The following is a 12,411-nucleotide window of genomic DNA, read 5'->3' as shown; positions in this document are numbered from 1 at the left end:
GACTTCCCACTAGACGTTTTATGTGATTTGCTCACTTTAACATTAAACCCAAAAAGCAAAACAACATGTAGGCAGCATATAAACAAGGTCCATTGACTGAAAATGAATGTGAATTACTTTGCCATGAAGGTATAAGGAGGGACAAGCACTTCCTCCCTAAGAATTCCAAAGGAAATTTTATTTTAATAAAAGACACACAACTTGTTTTAGGTAAAATTATTTCATTTCACTCAAAATAGTTTCTCATGATTGTCCCTATAGTCAAAGAAACTTCAATTCCAGTTTTGTGTAGATGATGACAGAAAATAATCTTGAAATTCTCACTGTGGCTGGTGTTTTGTCCTTAATTTAATTTTCACTTTTTGTGTTTTTTCATATCTAAATTAATATCTTTTTAATTTGTGATCACCACAATGGATCCATTGATGATATCATTAAAAATGAATAGAATACTATATTTTGAAGCTGATCATTGTTTTGTGGCTTGTGTAGGCTTGTTGTACTATACTTTTTTTGCTCAAAGCACCATTTAACATAGGGTTTTTCATGAACAACTTTAAACAGTGTGAGAAAGGTGTGTTTCATTAAGTGTACAATTTCAAATGGAAAATACTGATTAACCTTAACATCTAGACATACATTATGGTAGTTTCAATTAATTTATGTAAAAATACTGAAGTTTTTCATAATAGCTAAAAAAACTCCTTAGAGCTATTTTACTACCTCTTAAGTCCAGTGACATAGACCTATTCAGAGCTGAGCTTCAGCAGACTGGGATTAAATCATACAGACTTTTCAAGCCAAATTCAGTTACAATAATACTCACTCATAGATCAAATTAATGTGGAAAGGACTTAATAGTACAGTTAAAACTGTTTTACAGAGAAAAGTCCTTTCTAGTACCTTCATTTTCTATGGTGATATGTTCAGTGTCCCTCTGGTTCTCAGAGTTGACATTATCAGATTTTTACTTCACTTTGTCTCTCCATCAAGCGACCTAAGCAGTGTGAATGCCTTCTTCCCTAAATAATTACACTTTTAAGTTATTTAGACAGGCTTGAAAACATAGAACTTGTGGTTTCAAATGCATGTATAATCCATTTATTATGTAAATAGCTAATAGAAAAATGGGAAAAAAATACATCAACCAAGCAAACACTGTAGAAGAAATTGGTTGTGATCACAACAAGTAATTGTGTGGCAGCAGGACTCTCTAGGCCTAAAAGTTGACAACGGATATAGCAGTGTCACAAGCAAGAGGATGACAGGCTGTCCTAGAGTGACGTTATGATGTTTGTATCCCCAATCAGGTGTTCTATTTATGCTGGATATTATATTCTGTGCCTTCAAGACTGGCTGAGAGCAAAGTCGGGGAGAAGAAGAAGCACAGAGTTTTTTATCAGGGACTGGACTTCCTCCTCCACGGTCTGCTGGAACAGAGAGCACACTGTTGTTGTCTGGGCACAAACAGGGCAGAACACCGTGCTCCTTTTGCTTTTTAATTAGTTAGTTTAGCTAGCTGAGGCAGACCAAGCTTTCCCTGGACTTTTTTCTTTCCATTTTCTTGGAACCATTTAAACCTGCTCCAGACCAGGACCCAGGGAAACACCGAGAGCTTGCACTTTGTAGCCTGCCGGGCGGGGTCTACTCTGGGCAGCAGCCTTTCCCAGCACTGGAGGAACTGATAACAGAGTGACCACCTACTAAAGAGACTTTCTGAATTTGTCATCTCTTCAGAGCAGCGAATGAGTTTTGTCATCCGGTATTGTTCATTTTGTGTACTGGGGAGTGCTTGGCCTGTTAAATAAACAGGTTTTTTCCACTTCTCTCTGAGGAAATCCTTCCCAAACCGGTTGGGGAGAGGGGTCATGTGGGTTTGCTTTCTGGGGGGGCCCCCTTTTGGAGGTTTTCTCCCAAATTGGCCCTAAACCAGGACACAGGCTGAGAAGATCCACAGACAGCACAGAGGTTCTGAGTTATTAGGAGAAGAGGGGTACCACTGCTGTGACAGTTTCCCTACTCTGTCAGTGCTGCTTTGCCATTTCAAGGCTCTTTCACAAAGCTGTCTGTATCTGCTGTAAATGTGATATACCCTACCGCTTCCATATTAAGCCAGTATGGATAGAGAACTGAACCTCTGTTAATGTACCTTCTCTCCTACAGCCTACATTTACTACAGTAGTAATAAATGGCTCCTGCCTGACCTGAATCCCTGAAGTAGAGCCTGTCAGTCAACTGTGATGAGAGCAAGAGCAATTTATTTCTGATGCCCATCTTGGTTATTAATTCCCCGTTCTTTATTACTTAGGGCAAGCAATGGAAATTTTTTTTATACATAAAGTCTGTCTTCTCATTGTGGCCTAATCTTCAGATGTTATAAAGCATTGTTAACAACAGACCATATCTAGAAAACAAGCTAGAGAACAAACTTCTGTCCAGCTGGGTTGGTTTTGCATGGCCTGGGTTTTGATAGCGGGGAGGCCACAGCTTCTGTGAAAAGCTGCTAGAAGCTTCCACCATGTCCAGCAGAGTCAATCTCTGATGGTTCTGAAGACAGACATGCCACTGGCCAAGGCTGGGCCAATCAGAAATGATGGTAATGCTTCTGTGATAACATATTTAAGAAGAAAATCAAAACAAAGCGGTGGCACAGTTTGAATTCCAGCTAGAGAAGAAGAGGAGGTGAGAACATGTGAAGGAAACAACATGAAGACACCAAAGTCAGGGAAGAAGGAGGAGGAGGAGGTGTTCCAGGAACTGAAGCTGAGAGTCCTCTGCAGGCCATGCAGATCCACAGGGGTTGCAGAGATCCATCTGCAGTCTGTGGGGGAGGTGCCCATGCCAGGGCAGGTGGACGCCTGGAGAATGCTGTGATCCAGTGGAAGCGCCAGTGGGGAGAGGGGGCCCCTGCTTTCAGGCTGGAGCAGCCTATCTTTGGAGGACTGCACCCTATGGAAGTGTGACCCATGCCACAGCAGTTTTGGGAGGACTGCTGCTCATGAGAGTGGACCCATGCTGGCGAAGTTAATGAAGAACTGTCTCCCATGGGAGGAACTCCACAGTCTCACAGGGGAAGGACCCCTCTCCCTGAGAAGCAGACCTCAGGTGACGAACTGACCAAAACTCCCCATGCCCTGTCTCCCTGAACTGTCAGTGGGAAGGAAAGAGGGTTTGAGGGAAGATGTTTTTAAGAGCTTATTGTACGTCTCATTATCCTCCTCTGATTTTATTAGTAACAAATCTACTTTGTATCTCCAAGTCGAGCCTGTTTTGCCCTTGCAGTGTCTTCTCCCAGTCCTCATCTCAACTCACGAGCACTTTCTTAATTTTTTGTCTCCTCTGTCCAGCTGTGGCAGGGGAGGGTCAGTGAGTGACTTTTGTGGGTGCCTGGCATTTGGCCAGGGTCAAACCAGGAAACCACAGTCAAAGGCAGAAAAGCAAATTATGTGGAACTCTTAAACCTTATGCAATCCACATGTATCAGGATGCCACAACTTGAAAGGGATTAGATCAACCTTTCTTCTGCAAATTCCTGCTTAACCTTCATGTAGCAATCATTTCACTAAAAGCAGTCTGCAATTACGTTTGTGAAAGATGGAAAGTGTGTTAAACTGCAAAGATGGTGTGGGATTCCACACCATCAGGGCTTTATCTTCTGCAGCCATGTTTCACAAAACAAAAGGCTAATGGACCAGTATTTAATGAAAAAGTTGGGAGATAATTCTGTTAAACTATTGTCCAAGTCTGAAGCTAAGACTGGCCCGAGCTGCACCTAAGCTCTATGAGGAGTTTAGAAATTAAGAGGGTATAGTCTGAATTTGTGATTCAACAGGAGAGTCTTCCTTTCTCTTTTTTTTTCTCTGTAAATAATTCTAAAATTATTCTAACTAGATTTTTCTTTGTATGTTTCATCCATGATGGAGTGAATCTTGTCATTGAACTTTATGTCACACTTTCATAAATGTATATTAACCCCTCTTTTGCTAATACCTTTCATGATGATTCTCTGAATGACCCTAAACCACATATTTGTGACAAATTGGCATAGTTGGCAGGATTCAAGATGAGAATTTGTGACACCCTGCTGCACTGGTTTCTCTAGGAAAATCTTCAGCTTATTTCTACAAAATTTATGAGGTCTAAGAGAAATACAAGGAGAGAATAACCTCTCCAGAAACTATTGCTGTATCTGTCACTATGCAGACCCAAAGTTATTTCTTTGCATTTTCTTCATAATGACAATTGAAAGAGACCATCAAGGCATGTGAGCAGTATCCTAAGAATATTTCAAAATTAAATGTTAGAGAGGCAATTTAGCTGATCTGGGGAACTTGCAATGTGACAAAAGAACACCAGACAATCCTGACAGACCAAAAAAGAACATTAGAAAACTAGTGTTGTTTTTTTTTTTTTGGTCTGTCAGGATTTGACTCTGAAAATGCTGTAGTTTTGAAGGACTGCAAGGAACCAATACCATTAAGGTAAAGGACACCGTCTATAGAAAACAGGCATGCTGCACATTTACTAGGTAAAGCAAAGTTTTCCTTCACTTTCTATTTTTTTGACCTATTCCAACCTTTGCATAAACCCATGTGCACCATGCATTAAGCTGGGAGCCTGGCTACATGAGGTGCCCGGCCTGACAGAGAGTATCTTTCTCAAAACACTTTCGGTTGCCCAGCCCTTTCTCGGTGGCCTGGTAACAATGAGGCAGTGGAAAGACCCCTCACGAAGCTGTTCGCTCCACCTTGTAACACGACCGTTGCTTTCCTTCCTCACCACCGCGTCCTGTGGGGCAGTGTCAGAGCTTGGCCCCTGCCAGGGGCTGATGGCATCTGCTGCAAGAGCTCCCTTGGATTTGAAAAATAATTTTCTCGAGACATCGGGACTGCGACCCATACAGACGAATTTTCACGCGTGTTCCGGGGGTGCCAAAGCACTTTCCACCTAAGCTTTTCAGTCCGGATTGCGAAGACCGCCACCGCAGCGGAAGTTAGCCCGGTCGGGTCTGTGCCCAATCCGCCGCGCATCCGGGGACGGCGCGGAGCTGTTGGGCGTGAGGCCCCGCCCTCTCTCCCTCCCGGGCCGCCTTCTGTGGCGGCGGCCAAGGGGCTGGGACGGCCGGCGTCGCCATGCGATTTCGGGCTAAGATCGTGGATCTTGCCTGCCTCAACCACTTCAGCCGTAAGTATGTCGGGGCAGGCTCAAGGGCGGCAGTGCCTCTCTGAGCGGCTTGGGCCAGCTTTCTCGGACAAAGAAAAGAGGAAGGGAGGTGAGGACCACAGTGCTTTCCTGGGAGGACGTGACATGAGGCGCTTTCCTTCGCCCCGAGGTGTTTAGGAGTTTGCGAAGCAGCACGAGCTGCGTTTGTAAAAGCTGAAGGTTTTTCTGTCCCGCAGAGACTGGGGTGCATGGAGTGATCACCGCTGTAACATCCTCCTCCCTCCCTCCGGCAGGTATAATTAACACAATCGCCAAGTTAGCCAAGACCTGCATCCTGCGCCTTACTGTCTGCAAGCTGTATTTCATCCTCTCCGATAAAGTAGCAAATGGAGGCGCCAGTATGTGGTGTGAGCTGAGCCAGGTGAGCCTAGGAAACTTCAGAAATCACATTTTGAAAATCAGAGCATGCAATTGGGTTTGATGTACGAGGCATTTCTCGTAGCCCTCGCCTTCGATGTGCCAAGTCTCTCACGGTCTGTCTGGTTGCACGGGTGTTTCGGGTTGGATACTGCCTTTTCCTTGATTGTCATTTCAGTGTAAAGCTTCAGTGTGCGCTGGCCCACATGGGCCTGCCCAAAACTGGGAACAGGAAAGCATAACTCACTGTCTAATGGACTGATTAGGTGTTAGGGGAGTAGGTTAAATGGCTTAGCCTGAAGCAATGAGTTTTCAGGATTGTGATTCCTCAGGTGATGTGAGGCAGAGCGGGGTTTCTGGTGTACAAATGCAGTTCTAAGCTTGAGGTCCGATAAATAAAACTTGCCTCTCTTGTTTGCTTTATTTCCTGACTTTCAAAAATTGTAGGGGAATTTCTTCGATGAATTTCAGATGGAAGGAGTAGCTGCAGAGCACAATGAAATCTATTTAGAGTTTGTGCCTGAGAACCTATGGAGAGCATTTAAAACTGCCCAGAGTGCTAAGGCAGTGAAGATCAAGTTGACTAATAAACACTGTCCCTGTCTCAGAGTTGCTGTGGAGCTAGTAAGTGCAACCATGCTTTCACGTTCATTATTAAGAAAAAGTTCTCTAAAATTTAGTGCATTTCCTAAGATCAAAGGGTAATATATGGTATGATTCTAGAAAAGTAAAGAAACATTGTGCCATTTTCCATTTCACTACCCTTTCTTGCCATCATGGTTGGTAGCATACAGAACCAGCTTTGTATTTTCCAAAAGGCAAGGAGGACATAGAAGAAGAAAGCTATGTTATTGGAACAAGTTTTTCTAATGTCTACTTTTCTCCATTCCTTCATCCTCTGTATCTTCTGCGGATTATTGCCTTTTCATTGAAGCCATTAGGTGAAGGGGGTTTCAGTGTTTGGCTCTGTGTTTTGCCTTTGGTTTTCCTGATATTGTATGCTAACTTCTGATTCTTTTGTTGTTGTTAACTCCGCTGATTCACCTCTTCAGCTCTAAGGATAGCTTATAGATACACTAATGACTGATACATCACAAACTCTTCCTCATTTGAAAGGGAAGCCAACTTAAAAGCATATCGATAAGAACTGAGGGAAAACTGGAACTGAATGCTGGGCATGTAGTTATAGCATTACCCAAAGTGGGTTTGAAAAATTTAAATTTGGAATTCCAATCTTGTGTTTAACTGCAAAGGCATCCTCTTTTTCCTTCAAGCCATCCTTATCAAGCAGCAGTAGGATTGTGACACATGACATTCCTGTGGGAGTTATTCCCAGAAGAATGTGGAATGACTTCAGAGAGCCCAGCGTGCCAGACTTTGATGTAAGCCTCTGCTTTTATATTCCCTTCTGAAAGGGGAGTTTGCAAGTGGAATGGTATTGCTATAGAGTATACTATGGTGGGGCTTGGAAAGGAGTTGAAAGGAAGGAGGGAAGACTGGAAGCTACAGTTTTGGAGGGGTATGGAACATGGCTTCTATCCTGACAAGAAAGCCCAGAACCTATGGAAACCGAGCAGGTGGTTGCCAATTGTTTCTGTGATGTTCGTGGCAGAGGAAGGGAGGAGAAAAGGACTTACATGGCTTTAGTCTGAAGCATCTCTAAACCACACAAGTTTAGACTGTTTCAGCTGTTCAGGTGCCAAATGACCCAAATAATCTGTTATTTCTGAAATTTATGGCCTGTCTGGCAGAGTTAAAGATATGTGTGTTTCCTCCTGATTTTGACTTTTAGCAGAGTTGTAAAGAAAGGTCCGTGTACAAATGTGCTCCTATTTGAGGTTATGGATGTCTGTTACCTCTGTAGCTAAGAGTATTTAGATTCTGAAGATGAACATGAAGAAACTTTGAGTATTTTGTTCTTTTATTTCAGATTTACACTGCTGCAGTTCCAGCAATTAGTGCAGTATCATAGGAATGTTGTTATTTTCTTTTTGGCTATAGTAATTGACTATTTAGTAGCACAAATGTTCATGTGAGAGTCTGATCTGGAAAAACGTACCTCTATTTTGAACATAGACTTGGAATGTTAAGTCTGGAACAATTGCTAGAATGATGGCCTGTTGGTATAATGGGAAAGAGTTCCTCTGTTCCTGAGACATTTGCTGATTTCAGATAGATATTGTGCACCATGAAAGCTATAGATAACACTGTCCAAACTATGATAGAATTGAAAGTAGAGATAAATATGTCCCAATCACATCTGAAATACTTGTGCAAATGCAGTTCTTATGTATTCCTAGGTCAGTATTTACCTACCAGTGCTGAAAACAATGAAGAGTGTTGTGGAAAGAATGAAGAATCTCAGCAATTTCATTGTAAGTTAAGGCACTTAAAGCATGTATGCTACACATGTTATTTCATGAGGGACATGACAGGTTGCCCAAACTGGAGCTGCCACATTATCTTATTTTGAGATGACTTAGACATTGAAATCAAGGCACCTGAAGCCTGTGTAAAGCCTGAATAGAATGATGGGATTTATTTTAGGATTTACACTGAAGAGCTTTTCCTGGGTTTCTCAGAAAATGATGCTCTTTGTACTAAATCCATGAAAGAACATGGCATTCTGTTGCTACAAACTACTCTTTATAGCTGGTAAGAAATGACAGTCCTTCAGGAAGCTAATTGGAGACTTTCCAGGCTATTTCATTAAGGAAATGCCTATTAAGTGAGTGTTGTGTTAGGTGTCTGTGAATGAATTTCAGGTGAACTTGACATAGGATTTAAAGGAAATGCTGCTAACAGCCCCTGTGCTTTAGACTGACATGTTGGATTTGCAGTCTACCCTGGATTTCTAGAGTGCCGGTGGGCCTTTTAACTGAAAGAAGCTCTCTGCAGTTGGACAGAAAAGGGCTTTGGTTTTTTATTTGGTTGTTTGTGCTCACAGTCACCATAACTGACTGACATGAAAGTTAGTAAGTAAATGTACAGCTTTGAAATAGTTTGGGTTTGATGCTGTTCATACCAGTTTTGATAAATAGGAAATTTTCTGTTAACTGAGAATCCTGAAATTGGAACAGTCTCTGTTTTTCAAGACTTGGAAGAGTTGAGAGATTACCCTGGGCTACTGGCAGTTTTGCAAATGGCAGCCATCCTGCAAATACACATCAAACTCTTTTTGTTTGTGAGATTTTTTGGGGGCTTTGTTTTTATTTTCTTTCCTTCCCCCATGTCCTTGGTGGATATGCTTATACAAAATTGAGTGCAGTGCTTTTGTTTAGTGCTGAGGCTCTTTTCTCACACAGGATAGTTGTATGATGGGATTGAACTTATACTAAGTGCCTTGCTTTCATTTTATTAGAAAACAAAAACATCAAGTGTCACAATTAATTATTTTTGCAAGATGCATCCTGGTAATAAAACTGGTCAAGATCAATGCTGCAAAATGGGCTTAGAAGCAATTTCTGATAGTACTTGTCCATTGTCCATTGTTTGGAGCCATTCTATACAAAATTCTGGTTGCAGTACAAGTATTTTTTTTTAATTACTGAAAATTCATCTAATCACAGAAACAAAGTGCTTAGTTGTGCTTTAGGAATCCTCTGACCTGCTTGGGATTTGTGTAAGACCGTATATAGTCTCCTTCAAATTCCTTCTTCCAGTTTACAGGATGGAATTTGAAAGCTTTTAGCACTTTTCCAGGATTTCTGTCAGTTCAAAGTCCTTCTTGGAGTTACTGATCTGATCCAGTTGTTTTCTATTTTAAATTCTTGAAAGCAGCACTGTCAGCTCCTGGTGCATCCCCTTTTCTGTGTGTGTCATATAGACTGTGTAGGTGCCTTTCTATTTGTTGAATAACTGAATGGAAATTCAGGAATCTTTGCATTTCTTCAGCTTCAGTCTCTTATTTCTGAAGTCTTTTCCTCAGCACATGAGCTTCCCAAAGCTAATACTTGTTCTAAAAGTACTGGAGAACAATTAAATTTCTTTCTTTTCATAACTTCTGAAAGTTTGGTCTAGAGTAATTCACATGGGAATGATGGGAAGTGCATTTTATAGCTGAATATTCAAATGTTCAACCATTTTCAGAAAGTATAGTTGACTTGTACTGAAGTACTCCTGGAAGCTTGTATTTGAACAAAACCAAACTTCAGTAATTCTGCAGTGTGAAAGTGGGTTGCCTAAAATTGAGATTGATTGCAGGTGATTGAAGCAAACTTGAGTGGTGAAATGAACTTGAAAATAGAAACTGACTTAGTATCTGTAACAACACATTTTAAAGACCTGGGAAATCCTCCCTGGGGTAAGTTTCCCTGTTAACCTCTTGTGTCTGTCTGATCTCCTTACTTCTGTGTTGCTTATAACAGTACTTTTTAACCTTTATTCTTTAGAAAATAGCATCAAGTACTTTGAAGTCTTCAAATGAAATCTTACAAGAAAAAATTGAGTGGCCAGTGGAGTGTCTGTTTCATGTTTGGGGTGGTGGTGGGGAATCTCTTCCATTATTCTTGACAGTTTGATAGGAAAACTGGGATTTCTTTTCCTTGCACTGTTCTGAAAAACGAGCTAGTTGAGTTCCAGCACTTCAGCAGTTTTCAGGTATGTCCTTTTGGGTGTTGAAACTACTTTTTATGTTTGGACTAAGTGTTGTGTTCTTATCTTTTAGCATCAGAGGACGGATATCAAAGTTCTGCTCAAGGCAGAGATGTGGAAAGTATGGCTGAAGCATGCATAGACATCAAGAAGCTGCAGCAGCTGCTTGCTGGACAGCAAGTCAATCCTACAAAAGCATTGTGCAGTAAGTTCAACAGCTCTGCTTGTGAACTCCAGTTAGTAGGGTCGTTTGCCATACTTAGTTTCAGCAGAATATCAGTCTTCATTTTTGTCTGTCTGAAAGTCAATATTTTTACTGCACCTGAGGACTTCCAATATTTATATTTTTAGGCAGTTAGATTCACGTCCTAGGCATTTGGGAAATAAAAAATAAGTCAGACTCACTAATCATGTGTGTTGTCTTGTTGTCTTTGTTTTAAAGTTGTTATTAATGTTTATTATTATTTTGAGATATTATTTTTTGAAAATCTTAAAGCCTCTATCTTCTAGCAGAGAAATTGGAATTTACTGGCATGTTTTTTTGGTTGGGTTTTTTTCCCTTTGGATGTTTTCTTACACTGATTCTAATACTAAAATGCTTTTTATACACCTAGTGTTTCTAGCTGTAGAAGACAGTACTTCCTTTCTAGCAGAAGTTTATGCAGGGGTTTATATCCTATTTTTATAACTGTACTTTTCCTGAGAACATCTGTTTGTTATGGTTTAGTGCAGATACTAAGAATTTCCCAAGGAAGATTTAAATAATTGGTGTAGCATTATAAACCTATACACTATATATTTATTTTTGGGTATCATCTTTCGTAAACTATTAATGCTTCGCAGACCCTCAAGAATTTAAGTTGTCTAGTTACCCCTCTGTCAGAAGTGGTGGAAGCATTCTTTTTATGGTGACATCCTTAAAAGATGTAATTTTAAAATGTTTTTCCTGCTTTGAGGTGAATTTGTGTTTTAATTTTTTTTCCTCACAGATATTGTACATAAGAGAATTGTCCACTTCATCTTGCTCCATGAGGAGGTTTCACTTCAGTATTTTATTCCAGCAATTGCCTGAGTGTTTGGAATCCTGGTCATTTTCCAGCCTGAGGCCTCTTTCATGAAGTCTGAAATCTTTCCTGAGTTGCTGGAGTATTTCGATGTGAGACACTGTTAGACACAGCCATCAGATGGACATTATTTCAATATTTATGAAAGTGTTCAAAATTCCTCCTCATCCAGACAGCCATTTTTGTAAATAGTTATATGCTATGAAAGATACAATGCTGGGAAGTGTTGGTATATCTTACTCTTAGGAGGACCAAAACTGAAATTTGTCTTAGCCACAGCTCAAAACATCCCAAAAGCACACTGAATTAAATACTTCAGTCTTCTCAAAAAACTAAAGGTAGAATTCACCTCTGGAACTGCTGTTGTGTGTATTCAGTATTGAGCAATGCAATCCAAGTTAAGGGATCTCTGAACAAGCTATCATACCTCCATGAAACAGGGGAGCCTTCTGGAGGGGTGCCTGATTGGTATTTGTCTGGACAACTATGCACAGCCCTCCTGAAGTGGTACAGAATTGAATTCTGTTCCAGTAGGAATCTTTTGATTACACTTGCTCCAACATATCTCAGTAGCTCTGTTCGTGCTTACTCTTTGTTTAACTCTTGGCCTGGGAGGGTGAGCAAAACAGTCTGGATTACTTTGTTAATGTGGGCAGTGAAAATCACTATGTACAGAATGAATATCATATGAGGACATGTGTGAGCACAGCAATTGGTGTGAAATAAAGAACAAGTTATCCATGGATCACATTTTTTCCCTTTCTGGCTAGAAAACATTGTACAACCTGTGTCGTCATGGTGTCAGACAGGGTAAGATTGTGTGTAGACTCTCATGCCAAGCAGCCAAAAGGATACCTGAATTTCACTCATAGGAGTACTACCCCTGCTTCTACCTCCCGGTTATTTTCTGAGGTATTTTCCTCCTTATTCGATGTGTGATTTATTTGTTACCCTGGCATGTACCATACAGCTTTTTTTTAGTGATTGAGTCTATGCTGCCAAATGAGACTGGGAGTTTCTTCTATAAAGTAGCTTTTCATGGTCAGAAGTGCTGGGTTTTTGATGGTTTGTTTTTTTTTTCAAGGGGCATTGACATTAAGGGAGCAATGAATCTTTTGTCCATGAACATGCAAATGCTCAAGAGAAGGCTGAAGGAGAGGCAGTGGCAATGAGA

At 40.9% G+C, this 12,411-nt stretch overlaps 1 protein-coding gene across 4 annotated transcripts; it reads left to right on the top strand.

The window, feature by feature from the left end:
• The first annotated feature begins 5,037 nt into the window (after positions 1–5,037).
• On the top strand, positions 5,038–11,982 carry HUS1 (HUS1 checkpoint clamp component). Of its 4 annotated transcripts, none has more exons than XM_030944065.1 (8): positions 5,038–5,144; positions 5,456–5,584; positions 6,028–6,204; positions 6,855–6,962; positions 7,881–7,955; positions 9,784–9,883; positions 10,247–10,378; positions 11,163–11,982. In XM_030944065.1, the coding sequence occupies exons 1-8, from the start codon at positions 5,133–5,135 to the stop codon at positions 11,243–11,245; spliced, it is 816 nt and encodes a 271-aa protein (XP_030799925.1). In that variant the 5' UTR covers positions 5,038–5,132; the 3' UTR covers positions 11,246–11,982. The 4 variants fall into 4 exon arrangements, with proteins under 4 accessions (XP_030799925.1, XP_030799924.1, XP_030799922.1 ...); XM_030944064.1 differs by having other exon boundaries at positions 5,056–5,184; positions 5,457–5,584; XM_030944062.1 differs by having other exon boundaries at positions 5,056–5,184; positions 5,400–5,584.
• Positions 11,983–12,411: the final 429 nt, after the last annotated feature.

Source organism: Camarhynchus parvulus, chromosome 2, assembly GCF_901933205.1.
Source record: "Camarhynchus parvulus chromosome 2, STF_HiC, whole genome shotgun sequence".
NCBI lineage: Eukaryota > Metazoa > Chordata > Aves > Passeriformes > Thraupidae > Camarhynchus > Camarhynchus parvulus.
This window is presented reverse-complemented; position numbering and strand designations above follow the sequence as displayed.

Bases quoted from the DNA above. Each gene is read 5' to 3' on its own strand.
- HUS1 (XM_030944061.1), top strand. From the start codon at position 5,191: ATGTCGGGGCAGGCTCAAGGGCGGCAGTGCCTCTCTGAGCGGCTTGGG. The intron at 6,205-6,854 runs GTAAGTGCAACC...TTTTCCTTCAAG, and splicing joins TCAGAGTTGCTGTGGAGCTA to CCATCCTTATCAAGCAGCAG. The intron at 10,379-11,162 runs GTAAGTTCAACA...TTTTCCTCACAG, and splicing joins TCCTACAAAAGCATTGTGCA to ATATTGTACATAAGAGAATT.